This window comes from Colobus angolensis, unplaced genomic scaffold (assembly GCF_000951035.1).
Source record: "Colobus angolensis palliatus isolate OR3802 unplaced genomic scaffold, Cang.pa_1.0 Scaffold75, whole genome shotgun sequence".
Lineage (NCBI taxonomy): Eukaryota > Metazoa > Chordata > Mammalia > Primates > Cercopithecidae > Colobus > Colobus angolensis.
The window spans coordinates 4,973,011-4,999,621 of record NW_012121265.1 but is presented as its reverse complement, the minus strand read 5'-3'; the positions used below and the strand labels follow the sequence as shown (position 1 = coordinate 4,999,621).

Here is a 26,611-nt window from a genome sequence, read left to right as displayed (position 1 = left end):
TTGGCCAGGCTGGTCTTGAACTCCTGACCTCAAGTGATCTGCCCGCCTCAGCCTCCCAAAGTGCTGGGATTACAGGCATGAGCCACCACGCCCAGCCAGCACTTTAATTTCACTATTCTGTAAATATGAAACTGCTCTAAAAAAATGTATTAAAAATATATCAACTAAAGAAAAAAATCAGGCTTTTAAATAATTGAAGTTAGTTTTATTCAGAGTCTTACAGAGGACTGCAACCAGGAGATCCTACAAAATTTCTGTTAAATTACTCCAAAGCAGTGTGGCAGCACACTTTAAATATTAGGTGGTAGAGGTTATGCCCAGTGGTAACATTAAAAGTGCCCAGAAGCTATATAAGACAAAAATCTCTTCAAAGGTTGGGTGCGAGAGTAGTCTAGGCATCATCATTAATCCTATCCCTTATGTACAGAAAAAGGCAAAGGCTAGATCTCTGAATGTATCTTTTCTAAAAATGCAGTGATTCTGAGAGGTGGGAACCTGAGTTCCAGCCTGCTTACGCACTCTTCAAGGGATTCTTCTGGAGGGCTGAGAAGTTACTAAGTGAGGCGGTCTGAAATCATGCTGACAAACACAATGAACAAAGCTTTTTCACAGTGAGGGAGGACTATGCTGGGGGCCAGAAGCGGACGTTTGCTACTTTGTCTCACATTTACAATTCTCGGATTTGCTTCAAAACATTGCCGGAAGAGTGCTTGGGGTGCAGATGTAGACAAGATTAACCATGAATTGATAAGGTAGAAACTAGATGACAGGTACACAAGGGTTCCCTTCCTATGAAATTGTTAGAAGAGTTCCATAGCAAAAAAAAAAAAAAATTAAAAAGCTTGTCTTTAAGTAACACCAACAGGTATAACCACATGCCCTCAGTCAAGAAGAAAAGAAAAAAAGTATCAGCACGTGTGTGTTTAACTTCTAAGACCAGGCAGAGGCAGTTGATTTGGAAAACCTTGGAAGACCTTTAAGTGGGTACGGCGACCCAAGTGACCTTCAAGGAGACAAAGTCTGCATCTTTGCGCCCAAAATGTGCCGAGGACGTTGCCAGAGATATCTTTCTAGAAGAAGCTAGAACAAAATAAAGTTTCTGCAAAGTAACTTTTTGAGCCTGCAACTAGAGCACAAGCCGCTTCCGGGGAAGGCGGAGGGAGCACGTGCGCACATTGAGTTGCACGTGGACGCGGAGTGCGCAGGCGTGCGCTGGAGCCAGGAGGGCGCAGTTGGGATCGGAGGTGAGGGGAGTGCCGGGCGCATCCCAGGCAGCGGGGCTCCCAGCATAGGCAGTTGCCACCACCGCCAGGCCGCAGAGACGGGTTCGGGTCCGCGGTCCTCTTGCCCCTTTCCAGGTGAGGGTTCCCAGGCGTATAGGGGAGGGAAAGGGCCTGTATGAAGGGGAAGGGAGGGGACTTCGGTCGTTGGGGGCCAGACGTTGGGCGCTGGACGTTGAGGTTGGGCGTTGAGCGGGTACAAGGGGCATGGAAGTGGAGAGAGGAGATTTGGAACCTTGGCTGCGAGGGGCAGGTCTAAGATTGGAGGGTTTGGTGTGGGAGGATTCTCTATGAGTTTGGAAATAGCACTTCTGAGCATCACTCCTTCAAATGCAAACGTTCACCTTCTCTCTAAGAGAAACTTGCATGTGGATTCACTGCCTTCGTTTGACTAAAAACTGCAATACAAACAATATTAACACTATCTTTTCCCCACCTTCCTCCTATAGGAAAGGAAGATGCGCTAGGGCATTCACTTAGATGTGGGTCAGCTGGCGCTGGTTTGTTTAAGGAGTGCCTGCTGTGTGCCAATAGCTTTTCTGGGCCCTGGGGTCCTTACTATAAATAACGTTAGCCCTGCTGGGCCTCTGAACTAAGGGAACTGATACTTCCAGCTTCCTTAGTGAGGCAGCACGGTGCTGTGTGCTAAAATCCAAGGCCGTGGAGGCTGACCTGCGTTTTCATCTGAACTGTGTAAGGTGCTGGCCCTGGGGGGGTTTAGTAAGTGATTCCAGCTTCCCACGTCTCCCTTGTTTATCTGTAGGAATAACGAAATAAAAATACTTTAGTCCTCAAATTACTTTCATCTTAAACCTGCAAGCTGGTTCCACAGGAATGGAAGAAATTTTATGCTTGTAGGAGTGGTATAAAAGTAAAGCAGAAATAATAGCTGCCCTTTGAGCCCTTAGGAAGTACTAGCCATTGTGCCAAGTGATTTACTTCGTCTCTCATTTAATCCTCGTGATTAGGATTTATGAGGAAGTTAACTACTGGCCTCGCATTTTACAGTCGCTGAATCCTAGAAAGATGAAGTGATTTGCCCAAGATAGTGTGGCTAAATGAGGAAGATGAGACTTATCTGGCTAACTTCAGAGCTCATGCTTTACTGAACCATTGCGTTTTGTCTCTTTAAAACCGGAGTGTTTTTTGTTGTTGTTGCTGCTGCTGCTGCTGTTGTTTTTGAGACGGAGTTTCACTCTTGTTGCCCAGGTTGGAGTGCAATGGCGCAATCCTGGCTCATTGCAACCTCTGCCTCCTGGGTTCAAGCGATTCTCCAGCCTCAGCCTCCCGAGTAGCTGGGATTACAGGTACCAGCCACCACGCCCTGCCACTTTTTGTATTTTTAGTAGAGACAGCGTTTCACCATGTTGGCCAGGCTGGTCTCAAACTCCTCACCTCAGGTGATTCGCCCACTTCAGCCTCTAAAGTGCTGGGATTACAGGCGTGAGCCACGGCGTCCAGCCGAAACCGGAATGTTTTCTTTGAGTGGAATGGTTCTTGCAGAATACATAAGATTGCCAGGAAAATGAAAGGAAACATTAGAGAAGGAAAAAAATGACAGCTGAGTATCTCTGTGTGCACTTTTAATGTTAAAAGAACTCGAGCCTGTGGTGTCCTAGAGGGAAAAGAAATGACTACCCCCACTGTATCTTAGGAAGCTCCCAGCAACATCAGGGAGGACCGCTAGGATTCCAAAGAAAAGAGAGGGTCTACCCTTAGGGAGCTTCAGGTCTTAGTGGATTCAAAGCGTGAAGTACAGAACAAAGAGATCTAGAAATATGAGCCCTCATTTTTGCCTGTACCACTATAGAAATGAGGCAGTTCACTACTCTTTTAGTACATCAGTGATTCCCGATTCTAAGAAAGTCAGGTACTCTCTAACGTAAAGAAACGTTGAGACCCTTCTAGTTAACCTTTTGTGTTAGCTGAATCAACATTTAAATACTGTTGATTCCAGAATGATTAAATATTATTTTTATCACTAGTAGCATGTAAAAGTAGTAGATTGTATATAGGGGAAATTACTTATTTTAAAACTGGGTGAGGTTAACCCATGTGGTTTCAGGGCCTTTGCGGCAATAATCTGTCACATTTGTTTACCTGGGTATCAAATCTAAAGCGTGAGGTTGGGAATCAGAGTATTATGCCATAGGGCCTGCCTACTTGTGATTCAGATATTCCCAGTGGTTGACACAGGATGAAACCAAGTAGGAATAGATGCTCAGTCTTACTGGTGTTTTGTAATGTTAAAAATTTATGGCTGGGTGCAGTGGCTCACACCTGTAATTCCAGCACTTTGGGAGGCCGAGGCGGGCAGATCACAAGGTCAGGAGTTTGAGACCAGTCTGGTGAAACCCTGTCTCTACTAAAAATACAAAAATTAGCCAGGCGTGGTGGAGCATGCCTGTAGTCCCAGCTAATTGGGAGGGCTGGGGCAGGAGAATTGCTTGAACTCATGATGCGGAGGTTGCAGTGAGCCCGAGATCGTGTCACTGCACTCCAGCTTGGACAACAGAGCAAGACAACGCCTCAAAAAAAAATAAAAAATTCACCGTTAAGAGCCTGTTCTGTATCCCAGTTGTGGTGGCTGCCTAAGTCTATGCTTACATTCATAAAACTGTAAATCAGTGTACATGTAATGGTATGATAATTGCATATTTAAAAATAAATTCCGAAAGGTTTTAGGTGACTGAACATTTTATCTGGATTCACAGTAGTACTGGCCACCTGCTCCAAAAGCTAATGCATAAGTGGTAGTAGTGTTCAAAGTCAGGGACATTCTGACTTTCCTGTTGACAGGCTGCCAACCTGTGTCTGGGATCCTGTGTTCCATTATGAGAGTCATGTCAGTATAAGAGTCTCGTGTTTTTGAGAGGTTGTGGTTACAGGGCAGCAACAGTTGGGAAGGGAACAATTTTACAAAATGGTTCCAATGCAGCACGATTGGCTGTCCCAAATGAAACCAGAAGTTTGTGGTCCCAGAACAGGTGTACGTGTCTATTTGCACTGGGTGTTGTAACGAAAATTCCTGAATAGGGTGAGTCCTTCAAACATTGTCCAAATATTCCACCATAGGGTGAACCTTTTAAGTATAAATCCTCTTTATTCGCTACTTAAACTTTATAGTAAGTCTAACGCTGATGCCGTTTCTAAAGTCAAATATATTTATTAATTTTTGGATTTTGGAGGAATCATTGTGAGACATGAAGTTTGTTATTAAATTTCAGTAAACTTCATAGCCTGATGTGCTTAAGACTTAAGCACATCACTTAAGACTGCCAGATGTCATTTCAGACAGCAAGTGTCATTTTCAGTGAACAGGTTGGCATGAAAACAGTGCAATAGTGCATTTAAAATAGTTTTTATCATATGAGTATCTTTTGAATGCCTAGTTCTATAAAGCACCATGGTGGATACTGCAGGAAATCAGAGGTATTTTTGTTTAGATTTTTAAAAATAAGAGTACTGCACTCAAGCAACTTAAAATAATTTAAATGACAGATATAACTGTCTATAGGTAACTATAATACAGGGTAGTGAGGCGCTGACTGTAGATTGATTGGCAGCCTGAGTTACTAAATATAGTGTTATGAAAGACTATCTCAGGTGTAACACAGCAGCCTACTGAGGATGCAACTCAGTGTCTTGAGAAGAAGATAACTGTACGCTAGTTTTATGGTTTAAATATTGCTGTGATCCTTTACTTGATTTAGAATTAAGTTACCACATTTTTGGAAAAAAGGTTTATTGTTAGATACATCAGTCTTAAAAATGTTTTCATCTATAAAAACGATTCATTCAATATAATTTGGAAAATGTGAAAGTGAAAAAGATATCCTCATCAACCCACCTACTCCAGAATACTCATTGTTATTTATAATGTAATATGTTTCATTCATCTTTTTTTAACCTGCAGTTTTGATTTTCTTTTGCAGTTATAATTATATTGAATATACAGGTTTTTTCCTGCTTTTTCATTTGCGATTCTGTTTTTTTTTTTTTGTTTTTTGAGATGGAGTCTCACTCTGTCATCCAGGCTAGAGTGCTACAGTGGTGCTGTCTGGGCTCACTGCAAGCTCCGCCTCCCAGGTTCACGCCATTCTCCTGCTTCAGCCTCCCGAGTAGCTGGGACTACAGGTGCCCACCACCACGCCCAGCTAATATTTTGTATTTTTTGGTAGAGATGGAGTTTCACCGTGTTAGCCAGGATGGTCTTGATCTCCTGACCTCGTGATACGCCCGCCTCAGCCTCCCAAAGTGCTGGGATTACAGGCGTGAGCCACCGTGCCCAGCCTCATTTGCCATTCTAACAGACATTTTAACAGTGTTTCTGGAAACTAAGATTCTGAATGGTAGTGTAATAATCTGTTAAAGGCATCACAGTTAATTTTTTTTTTGAGACAGTCTCACTTTGTTGCCCCAAGCTAGAGTGCAGTGGCACAATTTCGGCTCACTGCAACCTCTGCCTCCCAGGTTCAGGCGATTCTCCCACCTCAGCCTCCTAAGTAGCTGGGATTACAGGAGCCCACCACTCCTCAGCCTCCTAAAGTGCTGAGATTACAGGTGTGAGCAACTGCGTCCAGGCCTTTTTTGCTATTTTAGATGGACATTTTTATATATAGGATTTTTTGGTATTTAGGATTATTTCAATGGCATGATTTCTAGATGTAGAGGTACCAAGTCCTCTTTTTAAAAACCCATAGGTATATACGTATATATTTCTAAATTGCTTCCCAGAAAGAGCATATTAATTGATACTCCCTTCAGTAATGAGTGGCTTAATGTTTTAATTGCACTCACTAGGTGGAAACTGCATACTTGCTTCAATTTGAATTTTTTTTAACTATAGGGTTGAATGTTTTTCCCCTTACGTTTATGAACTTATCTTCCTCTCTGCATTCTGTTCATGCCTTTTTGTCATTCATTTTACTGTATTGGCCTGCAAATAACAGCTTATTTGATTCCTCAGCATGTCTCTGCATAGGCAAACCAGAGCTGGAGTGGCGACCTGAAGGAACCGCCAGACACACCTGGCTCTGCGTCTCTCCTTCACCATCCTCAGGCTGTGCTTGTTACTCCCTGATTACAAAGTGTGTGATAAGTCACCAGGCCTCAGGACAATGTTGCAGGAAGAAAGGGGTGAAGGACTGTGCTAGCCACATCTGTCCCTGTTCTGCAGGGTAGGGAAGAGCTTTCTCAGAAGCCACCTCAGGAGAACTCTGTGGCCAGTATCGTCGCTAACTCTAGCTGGCAAATCAGAGGTGGAATGGTGTTTGAGTCTGCTACAGTATCTGGAGGTTCTTAATATTTATCTCACTTTTGAAAAGGTATCAAATTTGTCATCTTTGTGATAGTATTTCCTGGACTGCTTACTATTTTGGTAAGTTTTCATTGTCACGTGGTTATGTTTGCTATCGTTTCCTTTGTGATTGTTTTAACCACTTTTAAACTAAACAAAAGAAACCCTTCACCCGTGGCTATTGCAGGCTGATTCTCTGTGAAGCATAATCTGAGATGGAGATTTGTGTGTATTGTGATGAGTGAATGTGGCCTGTATGATACTAGTTTTTTTGTATTTGAGATGGATTTTGCAGTCCAGTGTACACTCAATGCTGAAAAAAAGGAATGTTGTTGGTTGTATTAGTCCCGATTAGGTCAAGTTTGTTAACTCATACAGTCTTTACTATTGCCTGTTTTCTGTCTGAGTAGTAGTTGTCTAAGATAGATGCGTCCTAATCATAGTGGACTGAATTTCTTCTCCTTCAGTCAGATTTTGTTTTATACACCTCAAAACAACATTATAATGATTCAAAGATTCCTGGTTGCTTTATCTCCTTGGAGTGTTTGTTCTTTGTTTTTGAGACAGCGTCTCATTCTGTCGCCCAGGCTGGAGTGCAGTGGCGCTGTCTCAGCTCACTGCAACCTCTGGCTCCCAGGTTCAAGCTCTTCTCCTGCCTCAGCCTCCCGAGTAGTTGGGACTACAGATGCTTACCACCATGCCTAGCTAATTTTTGTATTTTTAGTAGCAATAGGGTTTCACCATGTTGGTCAGGCTGGTCTCAAACTCCTGACCTCAAGTAATCCACCGTCCTTGGCCTCCCAAAATGCTGGGATTACAGGCATGAGCCACTGTGCCCAGCCTGTGTTTTCTTAATCAATGTAAAATATCTTCATATGTCTTAATAGTTTCTATCTTGAGTTTGATTTTATGTGCTACTGATACTAACACTGCATCTTTTTTTTCTTTTATTTCGAGACAGAGTTTGCTCTTGTTGCCCAAGCTGGAGTGCGATGGTGCGATCTTGGTTCACTGCAACCTCCACCTCCCGGGATCAAGCTGTTCTCCTGCCTCAGCCTCCTGAGTAGCTGGGATTACAGGCGTACGGGCGCCTGTAGTCCCACGCGCCACTATGCCTGGCTAATTTTTTGTATTTATAGTAGGGACAGGATTTCACCATGTTGTCCAGGCTGGTCTTGAACTCCTAATCTCAGGTGATCCACCTGCCTTGGCCTCCCAAAGTGCTTGGATTACAGGCATGAGCAACCGTGCCCGGCATAACATTACATCTTTTAGCTGTTTGCATAGAGCATATTTTAGTCCTTTTATTTGGAACCTTACCGTATGATTTGGTTATATGTATGCCTTTTGTGCCTAACATTTTACTGAATAATTTTCTTTCTGAGTTTATCTCTTTTTTCTGTCTTAACTAAGACTAACTCATTGATACTTGGATTACTTGGGCTTGATTCTGTCATCTTATTTGATGTTTTCTGTACTTGAATTTTTTTTTTTTTTTTTTTTTTTTTTTGAGGCGGAGTCTCGCTCTATCGCCCGGACTGGGGTGAAGTGGCCGGATCTCAGCTCACTGCAAGCTCAGCCTCCGGGGTTCACGCCATTCTCCTGCCTCAGCCTCCTGAGTAGCTGGGACTACAGGCGCCCGCCACCACACCCGGCTAATATTTTGTATTTTTTAGTAGAGACACGGTTTCACTGTGTTAGCCAGGATGATCTCGATCTCTTGACCTGGTGATCTGCCTGCCTCAGCCTCCCAAAGTGCTGAGATTACAGGCGTGAGCCACCGCGCCCGGCCTTTATTTTTCTTTTGTAATTGAACGACATTGCTCTTTTATTACACAAAACGTTGCAGTTCTCAGCCTGTCCCTTCAATTTAGGCGTGCTTATCCATACAGTTTTACTTCCCCTGGCAGCTGCAGTATCTCCCCCATCGCTACCCACCTGCAGTCATTCTGTCAGGGATCTTCTCAGGGTCGGTCCAATAAGAGTTCCCTACCTTTGAGTGTGCCTGTATATTTTTGTTTTTATTTCATTATCTTGTCTGTATTCTCATTAGATTAGGTTAGGCCTAATTTAAAGTAAGAAATGAGATAAGTTGTAGGACACCAACTGCTATTTATTTTTTTCTATTCAAGACCATGTTAAACAACATTTAGATATTACTCATGCTAGTTTCAGCTGTGACATTTTTCCTCCTGCTCAACTGTTTCTGGAGCAGACAAAGCTATCGGTCACTACTTGAGAAAGAAGAGGTGTTTGTCCCTTTTAATTCTCCTGGGCAGGGCACTTAGCATTCTTTAAGAGTAATAGAAAAACAAGCCAGCATCCTTTCTGGACAGAGGTTTCTCAGAGACACTTCGTGACAAATTAAACTTGGAAAGCTTGCAACATTTCCAATTTACTTTCAGAGAAAGATGTATAGATAGGACCTTAAAAGCAGTAGGTATAAATTACAATTTGTGGACGTTCAGCTGGAGATGATAAAAGCAGAGACCTTGGCAAAAATGGGAGGAAAGAGGGGTCAGCTGAGATGGATTGTGAAGCCTGCGCAGGATGGTCAGGCAGTGAGCGCGAGGGCATTTTGGGTAGAGCGTTCAGCATATTCAAGGACTGGATATAGGAGAGGGTAGAGGGATTCTGAGAAGGTAGAAAGGTAGTTGACAACTGATTTAAACACACCTCTTCTGTTGCATTTTGCTGTTAAGGTGTAAGCTTAAGTTGGGAATATTTCTTTTAAAACATGAAAGACCTTTTCAGTTAGTGTTGCCTCAAAAGCTTTTACAACTAAGGAATGGTGTTGAATGCTGAGTGAGATTTACTTTTTTGATTTTTCATGAGTTGGTCTGTTGTTGATTTCTGTTAGAGTTCATACTTACAGAGAATCGGTGTTTTTCTTATGCCTTGTCGGCCAAGTTTTGATGTCGTGGTTATACCTGCTTTGGAATCATTTTATAGGAATTATCTGTTACGTAAATATATTTGGGAGAATTCCTCTGAGCCAGCAGTTCTTCTGAAATTTTGAAATTAAAAGTTGTCTTTTCAATACATTTCTCTCCTTAGGCCTCTGAGTTTTAAATCGCCATTTAGTATGATGTCAAGAAACAATTTGGAAGTACCTCCTTCTAAGATGACAGAGCCATTTAATTTTGAGAAAAATGAAAACAAGCTTCCACCACCTGAGTCTTTAAGAAGTCCTGGAACACTTCCTAACCATCCTAATTTCAGGCTGAAAAGCTCAGAGAATGGAAATAAAAAGAACAATTTTTTGCTTTGTGAGCAAACCAAACAATATTTGGCTAGTCAGGAAGACAGTTCAGTTTCTTCAAAGCCTAATGGCATCAACGGAGAAGTGGTTGATTCCAAAGGAGACAGGAAAAAATTGCCAGCAGGTGAGTGAAAACCACCAGGCTTCCTACTTCTTGATTCTCATGGTTTCTGTGACTTACCAGAGGTATATATAACCACACACCAGTGGGCTATTAACAGAACAGGCACATGACCACCTTACTGTATTTGCATTTAATTATTAATTTAGAAGGAAAAACCAGATACCAAGTGGCTGCCTTTGGCTTCATTAATCTCAGAAAAAATTCCTGGGGAGAGAATGCGCCTTTTTCCCCACAGAGGACTATACTAGGAATGCAGAAAGGAAACACTAGCTTTTTTATGGGTGTTCTAAAGATTGACCATATCTTAAAAATACTGTGCAGACCTTATGCATATATCACAAAGATATAGCTAAGATTTTAACTGGTTTCATGTGATTTATCATTCCTTTAGTTCCAATTCTAAAAACCTTTTTCGGCTGGGCGTGGTGGCTCATGCCTGTAATCCTAGCACTTTGGGAGGCCGAGGTGGGCAGATGACGAGGTCAGGAGTTAGAGACCAGCTTGGCCAACATGGTGAAACTCCATCTCGACTAAAAATAACAAAAATTAGCCAGGTATAGTGGCGCAAACCTGTAGTCCCAGCTACTTGAGAGGCTGAGGCAGGAGAATCGCCTAAACCTGGGAGGCGGAAGTTGCAGAGTTGACATCATGCCACTGCACTCCAGCCTGGTGACAGAGCGATACTCTGTCTCGAAAAAGAAAAAAACACCTTTCTAAGGCAGTTAGGACCTGGTAGAATTTAGTTTCTTTGTGTTTCTGGTTTTTCCTTCTAAATTAATAATTAAATGCAAATACAGTAAGGTAGTCATGTGCCTGTTCTGTTAATAGCCCACTGGTGTGTGTTTTGAAAAATAGTTTTTAAAAATTGTCAGCATGTAATGCATTTATTTTTAAATGGATGTTTAAGTTTAGTTTTAATTTCTAATACAGCAAATATTGGTTAAAATAAACCGTGTAAACAAAAGCTCTGCAGGGTCCTCAGTTTTTAAGAATGCAGAGGGTTTCTGAATCCAGAAAATTTGAGAACTGCATTAGCGAATGGAGAAAAGTTCACAATGAGAGGAGTACTAGTCAAAATTTTGGACAAGTTCTTTTATTTATATTTTTATTTTTTTCGAGACAGAGTCACTCAGTCACCCAAGCTGGAGTGCAGTGGCACTGTCTCAGCTCATTGAAACCTTCACCTTCCAGGTACAAGTGGTTCTCCTACCTCAGCCTCCTGAGTAGTTGGAATTACAAGTGTGCACCACCATGCCCAGCTAATTTTTGTATTGCTCATGTTCTTGTTGGCCAGGCTGGTCTTGAACTCCTGACCTCAAGTGATCCACCTCCCTCAGCCTCCTGAAGTGCTGGGATTATAGGGGTGAGCCACTGTGCCTGGCTAAGTCCTTATTTTCTGTTGGGCAAAGTAGGATGTTGCTTAGGTTCTGGTGTAGCTATAAGGTCATTGTGGTATAGCCCTATTACTTGAATATCACCTAATTATACTATTTTTCATTATTAGCGATAAAAAGTATTATTTGGCTTTTGTTCAAAATTGTGTTTTTCTTCCCCAGGAAACTCAGTGTCATCACCAAGTGTAGAAAGTAATTCACCACCCAAAGAAGTGAATACTGTAAGTTACTTTATTGTGTGTTGGCTTGTTTGGGTAAAAGATTCTAAACATGTTTTGGTATTTATTTATTAAAGAAGTGTTCAATTTGTAGGTATCATTCAAGATCAGACATTTTTTATTTAATGTACATTTTTAAAAAAGAAAACTTCCTTAGGTCATTGTAGATTCACATGCAGTTGTAAGAAATAATGGGGATCCTGTGTAGTCTTTCGCCTGTTTCCCCCGTGGTAACATGCTGCAGAACTATAGTACAGTATCACAACCGGCTTATTGATACTGACACCGTCAAGATACGGAGCATTTCCATCACCACAAGGATCTCTTATATACCTTGTTACTTACGTTCTGGTGTAGCCAATCCACTTTTCTTTCTGCCCCTGCCCTCTTAATCCATAGCAGCCACTGATACGCATATTTCCACAATTTTGTCATTTTTGAGAATATTATATAAAAGGCTACGTACAGACAGTATGTAACCTTTTGGGATTGGCTTTCGTCATTTCACATAATTATCTAGAAATTGATCTAGGTTGTATGCATCAATCATTTGATCCTTTTTATTGCTGAGTAGTAGTCCATGGTATGGACAACTTGTTTAACCATTTACCTGTTGAAGGACACCTGGGTTGTTTCCACTTTCTGGCTCTTAAAACTAAAACTCTATATCCATTGATGTACAGAATTTCATGTGAACATGTTTTTAATGCTCCAGGATAAATGTCCAGGGTACAATTTCTGGGTTGAAGAGTAGTCCCATACTTTGTTTTATAAAAAAACTGCCAAATATTTTCCAGAGTGATGGTATCATTTTACCAAGGGTGTATGAGAGCTTCAGTTTCTCTGCATCCTCATCGGCGTTTGGTGATGTCGGTATTTTTATTCTACCCATTTTCATCACAGATGTGTAGTACTATCTCATTGTGGTTTAACTTGCATTTCCCTCATGATTGATGATAAACATCTTTTCATGTGCTTATTTGCCATCTGTACATCTTTAGTGAGATGTTTTCATGTCTTTTGTCTATTTTCTGAGTTTTTTACTGTTTTGAAAGTTCTTTGTAATTTTCAGATATTAGTCATTTGTCAAGTATGTGATTTGCAAATATTTTCTCCTAATCTGTAGCTTGTCTTTTCATCTTAATAAAGTCAGTTTTTCCTTAATGGATTGTTTTTGGTGCTTTTGATACTCAGGATCCTGAAAATGTTCATTTTTTTCCCAAACAATTTGATAGTTTTACTTTTTTTTTAGATGGAGTCTTGCACTGTCACCCAGGCTGGAGTGCAGTGGCATGATCTCGGCTTACTGCAACTTTCACCTCCTGGGTTCATGCCATTCTCCTGCCTCAGCCTCCCAAGTAGCTGGGACTATAGGTGCCCGCCGCTGTGCCTGGCTATTTTTTTTTTTTTTTTTGTATTTTTAGTAGAAACAGGGTTTCACCATGTTAGCCAGGATGGTGTCGATCTCCTGACCTCATGATCTGCCTGCCTTGGCCTCCCAAAGTGCTGGGATTACAGGCGTGAGCCACCAAATAGTTTCACTTCTTACATTTAAGTTTTGATCCATTTTCAGTTAATTTTAAGATTTTAAGTTAAGAAACTTAAGTTGAGATTTATTTTTGCCTGTGGATGTTCAATTGCTCCAGTGCCTTCTGTTGAAAATTCTCTTCACTGAATTGCTTTCACACATTTGCCAAAATTCAGTTGGACATATTTGTGTTGGTCTAGTTGAAGTTACTCATTTTCTGTATATCTATGTGTCTGTCTTTCCAGTACCACACAGTCTTGATTCCTGGAGCTGTGTAATAAATTTTGAAATTGGGAAAAGTGATTCCTTTCACTTGATTTATCTTCTTAAAATTTTTTTTTAACTATTCTAATTCCTTTGCCTTCCAACATGCAGTTTAGAATAATCTCATCTCTACAACAAATATTGCTGGGATTGTCATGTGAATTGCATTAAACCTATATATCAGTTGGGGAATTATTGACATTTTTGCTGTGTTGACTCTTCCAATCCATGAACGTGGTGTTTCTCCTTTTATGTAGATCTCTGATTTCTTTTCGTTTTGTAGTTTTTAGCTTACAGGTCCTGTGCATGTTTTGCTAGATTGACACTTAAGTATTTGATTTTTTTTTTTGAGTAATTGTAAATACTGTTGTATTTCTGTCCCCATGTTCATTATCTGGAAATAGGATTGGTTTTTTATGTTTATCTTCTGTGATCTTGCTGAAGTCCTTTTTTTCCTTTTTTTCTTTTTTTTTTTTTTTTGAGATGGAGTTTTGCTCTTGTTGCCCAGGCTGGACTGCTGGGCTGCTATCTTGGCTCACTGCAACCGCTGCCTCCCTGGTTCAAGTGATTCTCCTGCTTCAGCCTCCCAAGTAGCTGCGACTGTAGGCATGTGCCCCCACACTTGGCTGATTTTTGTATTTTTTAGTAGAGATGGGATTTTACCATGTTGGTCAGGCTGGTCCCGAACTCCTGACCTCAGGTGATCCACCTGCCTTGGCCTCCCAAAGTGCTTGGGATTACAGGCGTGAGCCACTGGGCCCAGCCATTGAAGTCCTTTTAAGATCCCTTGCAGTTTTCTACATAGCCAATCATATCATCTGCAAATAGGGACAGTTTTATGTTTTCTTTTTCAGTGTATATGCCTTTGATTTCTTTTCTTGCTTTATTGCATTTACTGTAGGAACTTTCTACACTAGGTTTGAATCAGAGTGACAGTGGACACCTTGCCTTGTTTCTAATCTTAGGGAGAAAGCATTCAGTCTTTTACCATTAAGTTTAGGTGTAGGTTTTTGTAGATGTTCTTTATCAAGCTGATGAAGTTTTCTTAGTCCTGCTTTTCTGATCCTTTTTATCATGAATAGGTGTTGAATTTTGTCAAATGCTTTTTCTGTATTGATTGATACGGTAGTGACTTCTTTTCCTTTAGTGCGTTAATTTGGTAGATTACATTGATATTTTGAGTAGTTAACCAGCCTTGCATTCTGGAAGTGAACTAAGCTTGGTCATAGTGTATAATTATTTTTATGTATTGCTGAGTTCTATCTGGTAATATTTTAATAAGGATTTTTACATAAGTTTTCATGACAGATTTTGGTCTGTAATTTTCTTTTATACTGTCTGTGTGTGGTTTGAATATCAAGGTAATATTAGTTTCATGAAATGAATTGGGAAGTGTCCCCTCTTCTGTTTGCTGGAAGAGAAATTGTATAGAACTGGTGTTAATTCTTTAAACATTTGGTAGAATTCTCCAATGAAAACCATCTGGACCTGGAGATTTCTTTTGGGGGAGTTTTAAAGGTATGGTTCAGTTTCCTTAATATTTATAATTGAGGTCCGTTCAAATTGTTTCATATTGTGTTTGTGTTTTTTAAGGAATTTGTTCATTTTGTCTACATTGTCAAATTTATATGTGGAAGTGTTCCCAGTATTTTCGTGTTAGTGGTGTCTGTAGTAATGTTCCCTATTTTATTACTGATATTGGTAATTTCTGTCTGTCTTTATTGTCTGTCTTGCTACAGGTTTGTGTTTTATTGATCTTTCCAAAGAAATAGGTCTTTGTTTCCAATTTTTTTCCTGTTTTTAAAATTAATTTCTTCTTTATGTTTACTGTCTCTACTGCTTTTGGGCATTTTTTTGGTCATTGTTTGGGGGGTTTTTTTGTTTGTCTTTTTGGTGGTTGGTTGGTTGGTTTTTTAAGACAAGGTCTCCCTATGTCATCCAGGCTGGAGTGTAGTGGCACAATCATAGCTCACTACAGCCTTGTACTCCTGGACTCAAGCAATCCCACCTGCTGAGCCTCCTGGAGTAATTGGGACTACAGGTGTATGCCACCACACCTGGCTATTTTTTTTTTTTTCTCTGTAGAGATGGGGGTCTTGCTATGTTGCCAGGCTGATCTTAAACTCCTGGCTTCAAGTGATCCTCCCACCTTGGCTTCCCAAAGCACTGGGATTACAGGCTTGAGTTGCCCTGCCCAGCCCCAGTGTATCTTTTTATTTATCTCGAAACTTCATCTTTAACTCATATTATTTAGAACTGTGCTTTAGTTTCTGGGTGTTTGAAGATTATTAGTATTTTTTCTGCTACTGATGACTGGTTTGAGTCTATTGTGGTTAGAGAACAGCTTCTGAATGACATCAGTTCTTTTAAGTTTGTTGAGGTTTGTTTTATGGCTCAGGATGTGGTCTTGGTATACATTCTCTTGGCACTTGAAAAGAATGTGCCTTGTCTGTTGGGTCAGATGATCTATAAATATCTAATAGCTCCTGTTGATTGGTGATGTTGAGTTCTATCCTCTTGCTGATTTTATATCTCGTTATGTCAGTTGTTGAGAAGGTATTAAAGTCTCTATAATCCTGAGTTGTTTATTTTCAATTCAGTTAGGCTTTATATTTTGCAGCTGTGGTTCATGCATATTTAGGATTGCCGTGTCATGTTGGGTTGACTCGTTGTCATCATAATGTCCCTCTCTTTGGTACTTTTCTTTCCCTGTAATCTGTTTTATCTGATACTAATACAATCATTCATTTATCTTAACATTTACATATTTTTCCATCTTTTTACTTTCGGTCTATATTGTTATACATAAATTGAGTTTCTTATAGACACCATATATTTGGGTAATGTTTTTTAATTCACTAGGACAGTCTGTCTTTCAGTTGGTATACTTAGACAATTTACATTTGATGTAATTGATACCTGAGAGTTTATGCCATTTGTTTTGTTTTCTGTTCTGTTTATTTTTCCTGCCGCCTTCTGGGTTACTTGAATACTTTCTATAATTTTGATTTTTATCTGGTGTTTTCAAGAGTGTGTCTTTGTATACCTTTTCCAGTGGTTGCTCTACATACTACATCACGTATACACAACTTATGACAGTTACCATTTTACCGATCTGAGTATAGCGCAGACACCTTAACCTCCCCATGCATTTCTTTACCTTCACCTGTTTATGTCTTACATATTCTATCTCATAGATTTACAACTCTTTCAGACCGTTTATCATTTTTGCTCAAACTCTCAAACATAATTTAGAATACTCAACAGGAGAAAGTCTGTTGTACTTATTAATATGTTTCGTTTATCGGGTCTCGAACTACTGAGCTCAGTCCTCCCACCTCGGACTCACAAAGTGCTGGGATTACAGGCATGAGCCACTGAGCCCGGCCTGTTGTGTTTTTCTTCTCTATTTCAGTGTTCCTGCCTTTATCATTTCTTTTCTCTTTAGAGAACTTCCTTAAGCCATTCTTTTAGGATAAAGCTGCTGGTAACAAATTCTCTTAATTTTCTTTCATCTGAAAAGTCTTGATTTCCCATTCATTCCTAAAGGATATTTTCCTTGGATAAGTTTCTCAGATAAGTTTTCTTTCAGAACTTGAAAAATGTTTTGTCACTTTCTTCTGGCCTCCATGGTTTCTAATGAGAAATCTGTCTTTGTAAAGATGCCTTTACTGCCATGTCGCTCTTTGGGTCTCCAGGTTCCTAGTCAGCCCACCTCCTCCTTTCCTACTTTCAGAGTCATCTTATGTTTGTTTTATATGTAAGTTCAGGGTTTTAGTTTACCTTAATAGAATGAATTTTAAAAAATCCCCCCCCCCATACAGGTAAGGGATTCTTTTCCTCTTTCTGCTTTCAAGCTTGTAATTTTCAGAATTTTAAGATGTGTCTTGGTGTTTAGTCTCAATTTACTCTGGGGCTCACTCAGCCTCTTAAATTAGTAAATTTATATCTTCTGCCAAATTTGGAAGTTTCTGGCAGTCTTTTTTTTTTTTTTTGAAACAGAGTTTGACTCTTGTCGCCTGGGCTGGAATGCAGTGGCGTGATCTCAGCTCACTGCAACCTCTGCTTCCTGGGTTCAAACAATTCTCCTGTCTCAGCCTCCCAAGTAGCTGGGATTACAGATGGCCTCCACCACACCCAGCTAATTTTTGTATTTTTAGAAGAGATGGCATTTCGCCATGTTGGCCAGGCTGGTCTCGAACTCCTGACCTCAGGTGATCCCACCAGCCTCAACCTCCCAAAGTGCTGGGATTACAGGCGTGCACCACCATGCCCGGCCTCAGCAGTCATTTTTTGAGTACTTCTCAGCCCTACTTTCTCTCTCCTTTCTGAAGACACAAATGCTAGATCTTTTGTTATAGTCCCACAGGTCCCTGAGACTATTTGTTTATTAATTCATTTTCATTCTGTTGTTCAGATCAGGTGTTTCTGTGGTTCTGTCTTCAAGTTCACTGATTGTTGCCTCTTTTCCCTCCATTATGCTAGTGAGCCTGCTATTGTGTTTTTTATTTTGGTTATACTTTTCAGCTTTAAAATACCCATTTGGTTCTTTATATCTTTTATTTCCTTAGGGAGACTCTGTATTTGTTTCAAGCCTATTCGTAATTGCTTGTTAACGTATTGATGACTACTTTAAAATCTTTATAGATAAATGAATGTTTTTGTCATGTTGATGTTGGGTGCTTGATTTTTTTCTTTTTTTCCGGCATTCATTTGTGATCTTCCTGATTCTTGGTGCAGTGAGTTATTGTCTATTGAATTCTATTGAAACTGGGATATCTTGGGTATTGTGAGACTTTTTTTTTCTTGATTCAGAATCTCGCTCTGTTGCCCAGGCTGGAGTACAGTGGCGTGATCTTAGCTCACTGCAGCCTCCACCTCCTGGGTTCAAGCGATCATCGTGCCTCAGCTTCCTGAGTAGTGGGGATTATGGGCATGTACCACCATGCCTGTCTGATTTTTGTATTTTTAGTAGCAATGGGGTTTCGCCATATTGGCCAGGCTGATCTCGAACTCATGGCCTGATCTGAACTCGTCTGCACACCTCAGCCTCCCAAAGTGCTGGGATTATAGGCGTGACCTACCACACCCGGCCTCTATCTTATTTAAACTTCCTGTCTTAGCTGGCTTCCTCCGACACTGCTCTGGTTGCTGGTTTGTTACTGCCAGGTTGTGGGTATATGTCCAGGTTCCCTACTCAGCCTCTGATATTCAACTGGGGAGCTCTTTCTTTTGGGTGAGGATGGGAGTTCCAGCTTCACAGGAGGCCTCAACTGATTGCTTTCTGGCTGACAGTGGTGAGTGCCTCATTACAGCTCCCCATCTGGTGTCTAGTGACACGCGTGGAGAGAGGGCCGACTGAAAGAGAGGGTGTTAGGAGGGACTAGTTTGTATTGAATTGTGGTGGAAAGTTCGGACTCTCCACTAGGCCTTTCCTGACACCACGTTGGTGGGCATGGGGGCACCTCATTGCTGCCAGGTGGAAATCCGGGTTCGCCATGTGGTCTCCATAGGCAGGGATGTCATCCTTCCACTTCAGGGATGAAGTGCTGGCACCCTATTCTGTTGGCCTTCTCTGATACCATACTTGTGAGCAGGTTGGGGCACCTCATTGTAGCCTCGTGAGGGTGGAAATCTTGGCCCCACCCTCTCCCTCTGTGGGTGGGAGTGGGGCCACAGTTTTGTCTGTGGTGTTTGGAGTAGAGCAGTTAATGTTAAGTTTTCTGTCTTTCTGGTCTGCCTTTTTTCCTAGTCCTTTGGCTAGACAGAGCAGGTTTTTAAATTTTTTTTTTTTTTAATAATGAGGGTCTCACTGTGTTGGCCAGGCTGGAGTGCAGTGGCCATTCACAGGCACTATCGTAGCTTGCTACAGCCTTGAGCTCCTGGGCTCCAGTGTTCCTCCCGCCTCAGCCTCGGAAGTAGCTGGGACTGCAGGTGCCCGCCACCACACCCAGCTGGAGAGTAGGACTTTTCTTGTTGGAGTTTTTATCATCCCTGCCTTCTGGTGTTTCTGGGTTGCTGGCTTCTCCAGCACCCAGTCTGGTATATATGAGGCAAAAAGAGAACCCAGACACCTTACTGCCATGTCGTTCTTTGGGTCTCCAGGTTGCCAGTCAGCCCACCTCCTCCTCTCCCACTTTCAGAGTCACCTTGAGTTTGTTTTATATATAAGTTCAGGGTTTTAGTTTACCTTAATAGAAGGAATAAGGAAAAGTACATCTACTTGATCTTATCTAGTCCCAAATCTAGTATTTAAATGGAAAAGTTATTGCCAAATTCTAACATTGCTCTTCTCTGTTCTTAATAGCAGCCTGGAAATAATGTGCGTCCTGCAAAAGCAAAAAAACTAAACAAGCTGGTCGAGAATTCCTTGTCCATAAGTAATCCAGGGCTCTTCACCTCCTTACGACCTCCTCTTCGGTCCACAACTTGCCATCGCTGTGGTCTGTTTGGTAAGCATATTGTTCTTACGTGTCTGAATTCTTCTCCATATTTGAAAATCATTTTTATTGTGGCAGATGATAAACATTAAGTGTGGTTAGAGCAGTGTCCCCATTGCCACACATCCATCTCAGCCTCAGCCACTGTCAGCATCCTGCCGTTCCTCTTCACCCATCCCTTCCCATTCTTCCTGCTTCCTCAGGGGACGTTTTCCTGAGTTTTTTTTAGGGGAAGCTCACATGCATTGAAATGCACAGACTTACATCCTTGTCATAATATAGGATGTTTCTGTCTCCTCAGGAAGTTTTCTCATGTCCCATCCCGGTCCCTACTTCTGAAAAGCAACCATTGGTTTTCTAATCATGAATTAATTTTGCCTGTCATAGAATTTCACATAAGTGGAATCACACAGCATGGACTCTTTAGTATCAAGGTTATTTCATATACAATAATACTTTTGAGGTTAATCCATGCTGTTGCACGCACCATTATTTTTTGTTTATTGCTGACTAGTATCATTGTATGGTTATACCATGGTTGAACTGTTCTCCTATTGATGAACATTTTGGCTGTGTCCAGCTTTTGCCTGTTAGGAATAGAGCTCTCTCAACATTTTTGTACAAATGTTTGTGTGGACATAACGTTTTCATTTATTGTGGGTGCACAGGTAGACACAGAATGGCTGAGTCAAAGGGTAAATGTATCTTTAATTGTTTAAGAAGCTACCAAACCATTTCCAAGGTATTGTCCCATTTTCTCTTCCCCCTGGGAGGGAGTTCTGGTTATTCCACATCCTCGTCCACGTTTGGTGTTTGTGTTTTTATAGCCCTTTTCGTGGATAAGTTGGAATTGTCATATGCCTCTTGAGTTCTAATTTTTCAATACATAAGTCTTACTTGCATGGCATTTACCAGTTTACAGTTAAATTTGCAGTGCTCTCGTGATCAGTGATCTTGAGCAGTTTTTTCTGTTTATTACTGGCTATTTGGATATGTAACTTTTTTTTTTTTTAAGTTTCTTTTAGTGTGGAAGCATTTGAGGCCAGACTGGGTTGGTGGTTATTTCTTTGTGGGGTTTTTTTGTTGTTTTTGTTTTTTAGATAACGTGTTTCTTTAGCATGAACACTGATAGGGTTTTTAAAAAAAATCCTTTGTTTCAAAATCTCCCTGGGTTTTTCTAGATGTGATTCTCGTTGTTTTTTGTTGGTTTTTTCATGATACGCAGCCATTTCAGTCACTTGTACAAGTCTGTTTTCACTACAGGAAAGTTTTGTTTACTTTGCTTGATCTTGCCTCACTGTAACCTCTGCCTCCTGGGTTCAAGTGATTCTCCTGCCTCAGCCTCCCAAGTACAGGTGTGCACCACCACACCCCACTTATTTTTTTTATTTTTGTAGAGATGGGATTTCACCATTGTTGGCCAGGCTGGTCTCAAACTCCTGACCTCAAGTAATCCCCCCACCTTGGTCTCCCAAAGTGCTGGGATTACAGGCGTGAGCCATTGCACGTTTTGCACCATTGCTTGCTGCTTTTTTTTCTTCTTTTTTTTTTTTTTTAAAGACTAGAGTCTCGCTCTGTCACCACGCAGGCTGGAGTACAGTGGTATAATCTCAGGTCACTGCAACCTCTGCCTCCTGGGTTCGACAGGTTCTTCTGCCTCAGCCTCCTGAATAGCTGGGATTACAGGTGCCTGCCACCGTGCCCGGCTAATTTTTGTATTTTCAGTAGAGACGGGGTTTCACCATGTTGGTCATTCTGGTCTCGAACTCCTGACCTCAAGTGATCTGCCTGCCTCGGCCTCCCAAAGTGCTGGGATTACAGGCGTGAGCCACTGCACCTGGCTGCTTGCTGCTTTTATAACATGTATTCTGAGGTCTGTTTTTAGGAAACTCAGTTATGTGTCCCAGTCTGATCTCCCTTTTTTAAATCTTTGTAGCCCTTTTTTCTCTGTATTATGAGAGTTTAAAAGTATAATCTGAATACTTAATCCTAAATAGCACAATTCTCTTCAGATAGTCTTCTTGCCATGGTTAATAGAGTATTTGATCAAGTGTGGACCTTGAGAATGTCTTGATCTTCATCTGAGCTATTTTGTGGGTGGTGTTCTCTAGGATCGTTGAGGTGCTCTCAGTGCAAGCAGACCTACTATTGTTCCACAGCATGTCAGAGAAGAGACTGGTCTGCACACAGCATCGTGTGCAAGCCTGTTCAGCCAAAGTAAGGATTTATGGTCTTTTTATTCATTATGGATTATGTATAAGGTCTTTTTCTGATACAATAAGCATCCAGTAGTTCAGCAGACCACAACCAAGTAGAAGTTACTTTTTATTAAGCTCTATAACAAAGTGTACAAATCTGAAGTGAACAGCTCTATGAACTTAATTTTCATGTGTATTGTTTTACTGGGTAGTAAATGTGAAGATTTATAACCTTCAAAGAGTTTAATGTTTAGAGCTTTAGAATGCCTTACTTTAATCATGTGTACTTTCCTGGATCTTAGTAAGTTTGGAACTCGTACATGCCACTTGAGTTGTGTTTTTATTTGTAAATACATAAATTGTACTTACATGGCATTTACCAGTTTTACGAAACAGTTTAACATATGACCTCAAAATTCTGTGTAAGTAATGTAGAGAATTATCTCTGTTTCTTTTTTTTTTTTTTTTGAGACAGTCTTGCTCTGTTGCCCAGGCTGTAGTGCAGTGGTGCGATGTCGGCTCACTGCAAGCTCAGCCTCCCGGGTTCACGCGGTTTTCCTGCCTCAGCCTCCGGTGTAGCTGGGACTACAGGCACCCGCCACCGCGCCTGGCTAATTTTTTGTGTTTTTAGTAGAGACGGGGTTTCACCATGTTAGCCTGGATGGTCTCGATCCTGGTGATCCGCCCACCTCAGCCTCCCAGAGTGCTGGGATTACAGGCGTGAGCCACCACACCCAGCCGGGAATTATCTCCATTTTACAGATAAGAAAACTGAGGCTTGAAGATACTCACTCACTCTCAGTCTCTGTCTCATTAGGTGGCTTTTGGAAGAAGCACACCTATGCACACACAGGGTGTGGACCACTGTGTAGCCAGCAGTGGGGAGTTTGACGTTACCACTGTGATTCTGGAAGAAGCTGTTTTGCTCTTTCAGGATTTTGTTCATTGAGAATTGACCATAATTGTGATTGATAGCCCCTATGTTAATTGCCTCTATAGTATAAATATTGTAATCTGTTGCTTTATTGCAGTTTCCACAAACTTGAAGATAATAAATCATCTATTGAAACAAAGGATGTGGAGGTAAACAATAAGGTATGGTATAATTTGTCTTTAAATTTTGAATGACTGCTCTTTATTGAATTAAGAGAAGGTGAGATAAATAGTTTGGGCTTATTTCTGCATTTTATCAATATTTAAAAGTAAGTTTCCTATTTAAACATGTACACCATAGTGATACGATCAGGGGTTTTTGAAAATTACTCCTTTTTCTCAAAAAGGATGTGGTAGTATCTCCGTGTAAAATCATGTGGATTAAAGAGTCCCTTTGGCCTCTGCAGGCGCAGGTTTTAGCTTTATGTGCTGTACTCTAATAGGGCCTAGTTATCTAAGGAGGCTTTTTGATAGCAGTTCCTCATTTAGACGACAACATGGGCTGAATTATTTGTAATCTGAAAAACATCTGTCACGTCCAACTCATATTTATGAATAATTTTTAGCTTTCTTTAGCTGCTTCTAACACCTACTTTAAAAAAGGTGACTTCAAGTATTCATTCTTACAGAAAGCATTAACAAGTGCAGATTTAAAATAACCTCCACCACCACCACTTTCATTTTCTGAAAATAAAGTCATCCTTCTCTTCACCCGCATGGCCTTATTCTTGGGTTATCCCCAGTGCTGTGCACACTGCCTGTGGACAATGGGTTTCAGTGACTCTTGGAGGCCTTCCCTATTTCTATGTTCTTTTATTCAAGCCGAAGAGTCAGGATATTGTGGTTGCGGTTCCAGCGTGTAGTGGCCATAGAATTATTGAAACATGTGCTTTTAAGTAACTCGCTTCTGTGGTATTTTTCAAACCAGAGTGACTGTCCACTTGGAGTTACTAAGGAAATAGCCATTTGGGCTGAGAGAATAATGTTTTCTGATTTGAGAAGTCTACAACTCCAGAAAACCATGGAAGTAAAGGTATTTGTTATTCTTCAATCTCCATAGACAGAGATCCAGAGAACTGTATTTATTCTCTTGTTTCCTACTTTTGAGTTCATGTGGTAGCTGCAAAACATATCTGATTAAACTAATAAACATCGCCAAAACTGTCTACAATGCTGTTTGTATCTCAGTTACAAAGCTTTAAGAAATTGATGTTTCCTTTTGTGCCTTAGGAATTATTCCTCTTTTTTTTTTCTTTTATCTTTGAAAGGGTACAGTTACTGAATTCAAACACCCAGGGGACTTCTACGTGCAGTTATATTCTTCAGAAGTTTTAGAATACATGAAACAACTCTCTGCCAGCTTAAAAGAAACATATGCAAATATGAATGAAAAAGACTATATTCCTGTTAAGGGGGAAGTTTGTATTGCCAAGTACACTGTTGATCAGGTAATCCGTAATGAAATGAATCATTTAAAACGTTTGAGCTAACTTTGGTAGTACGAACTGAACACCAGAGCTTTTAATGATGCATGGCAAGGCTTAAAGCCAGCCTCTGATCACACTTCTGTTCCTCTTCAGTATCCCATGTCCTGTTCAGCTTGCTTCCTCCCTGTCTTACCCCTCTCCAACTCTGTTGACGGGTTCCTGAATTGCTGGTTGTAGCCGAATGGCTGGCTAGTCTTAGAGCTTGTGTTTTATTTGTGTAGCTGAGGCATTAGTGTGTGATAGTCTCATGGGACAGAAATAGCTTTGGAATAGTTGTGTATATTATGAATAACATGTCCTACTAGACAATTTTAGGGATTTCTTAGCAAGATTCTTAGAAAATTAAGTTGACTTTTTGCATGTTCTATAGATCAATTGAGGGTTTTTTAAATCTAAGATGGTGAAATGCTGTTTATATTTCACTTTCAGACCTGGAACAGAGTGATCATACAGAACGTTGATGTGCAGCAAAAGAAGGCACATGTCTTATATATTGATTATGGAAATGAAGAAATAATTCCATTAAACAGAATTTACCACCTCAACAGGAACATTGACTTGTTTCCTCCTTGTGTGAGTCTCTTTTACTTTCTAAATGTTTAATAGTGTCCCAAAGGAGCTGTTTTCAATGTTTTGATGGGCACAGTGTTTGTTCTGTGTTATTGTACCTGTACTATGTAAATGAACACTCATTGGCTATCTTGACCTTATTTAAGTACTGCCCAAGGTGAGAAACTAACATTTTTAGGCACATCTTTTCAATTTGCTCCTCAAAATAATCATTTCTGTATTTATTATAGTATCTGAAAGTGGTCTTAATTTATGTATAATTGAAGGATAATTATTCTTTCACGAAGTTCTCAAGTTTCAAGTACCAAAAGTAAGCATTATGAAGACAGTACTAGCAGAGGCTAATAATAATTATACATAAAATTGTCTGATTAGTACTTGAAGATTTGTGATAAGTTTTCAGCATGAGATACATTCTTTTATATACAAATAATTAGAAAAAATCATTTTTAAATGGCAATTTTTGTAAGTAACCTGCATAAAAATTTTCAGGCCATAAAGTGCTTTGTAGCCAATGTTATCCCAGCAGAAGGGAATTGGAGCAATGATTGTATCAAAGCTACTAAACCACTGTTAATGGAGCAGTACTGCTCCATAAAGATTGTCGACATCTTGGAAGAGGAAGTGGTTACCTTTGCTGTAGAAGTTGAGCTGCCAAATTCAGGTAAGATCTTTTTAAATTGAGTACTTAATAGGATATGTAGTTTCCACCTATTACTCAGAAGAAACGGAAACATCAAGTGAGGCCAGGTAAGCTGCCCTCTGGAGTCATTCAGATTGTGACTGAACCCATTCTTGAAATTGGCAGTTTGTCAAAGATGTGGCACAAATTCATAGAATTAGGTGGCTGGCAGTTTGTCAAAGACGTGGCACAAATTCATAGAATTAGGTGGCTGGCTAGATTTAGACTTCATGTGAGCATAACTATTATCCCTTTAATAGAGCCATTATAATATCTACTCCTGAATGTTGGCCCCTTTATTGAGAAAATTCCTGAAGTTCTCCTAATTCATTCGTCCTTATCAGTGCTTGTTCTTGGAGTAACCTTCACCAAACTGCATTTGGCTAGTACACAGTAGCTAAGCTGTGGAAATGGAAATGCTTTAGAATTCTCTTCTTCCCTTCTGGCCTTTCACCTGTTTGATAAATGACTTCTCGCAGTGTGATAGGTGCCTCCCAGTTTCCAGGGTATCACCCCTCTGCTTTCAGAGATCTGGCATCATGGCTGAATTGGTAGAAAATCAACTAATCTCTTGTGAAATTAAGTAAAAAACCTGTTGTTTGCTATGTTTCATGTTATGATTTCAGCTTTTGGATATTCTTTCAGGGAACTTGAAGTTTGGGTCCATGCTGACCCTTGTTTCAGCCATACTTATGTCTTAAATTTATTTCCCATAAACAGTGGTCATTCTAAGCATATTCGTGAGATGGTAAATGAATCTTTCGTGTTCTTCAGGATTTCAAAGTGAAACCTTTTCGTTAAAATTTCTGTCAAATAGAGGGTAGAAGACTGGTTACCAGAGGCCAGGAAGGGTAGTCGAGGGCTGGGAGTAGGTGGGGATGGTTAATGGGTACAAAAAAAAAAAAGTAGTTAAAGACTGTATAAGACCTACT

General features: G+C 40.5%; 1 protein-coding gene across 4 annotated transcripts in view; it reads left to right on the top strand.

Annotated features, from left to right (window-relative positions):
• The first annotated feature begins 1,197 nt into the window (after positions 1-1,197).
• Positions 1,198-26,611, top strand: part of TDRD1 (tudor domain containing 1) — a 51,241-nt gene continuing 25,827 nt past the window's right edge. For 3 of the 4 annotated variants that reach the window (XM_011927841.1, XM_011927842.1, XM_011927844.1), the window contains exons 1-10: positions 1,198-1,358; positions 9,637-9,965; positions 11,522-11,580; positions 19,677-19,821; positions 21,921-22,026; positions 23,039-23,102; positions 23,869-23,973; positions 24,209-24,388; positions 24,857-25,000; positions 25,490-25,661. In XM_011927841.1, the coding sequence (XP_011783231.1) occupies positions 9,665-9,965; positions 11,522-11,580; positions 19,677-19,821; positions 21,921-22,026; positions 23,039-23,102; positions 23,869-23,973; positions 24,209-24,388; positions 24,857-25,000; positions 25,490-25,661 (1,276 nt within the window). In that variant the 5' untranslated portion in view covers positions 1,198-1,358; positions 9,637-9,664. The remainder of the gene's footprint in view (positions 1,359-9,636; positions 9,966-11,521; positions 11,581-19,676; positions 19,822-21,920; positions 22,027-23,038; positions 23,103-23,868; positions 23,974-24,208; positions 24,389-24,856; positions 25,001-25,489; positions 25,662-26,611) is intronic. The other variant, XM_011927843.1, reaches the window with a different exon arrangement.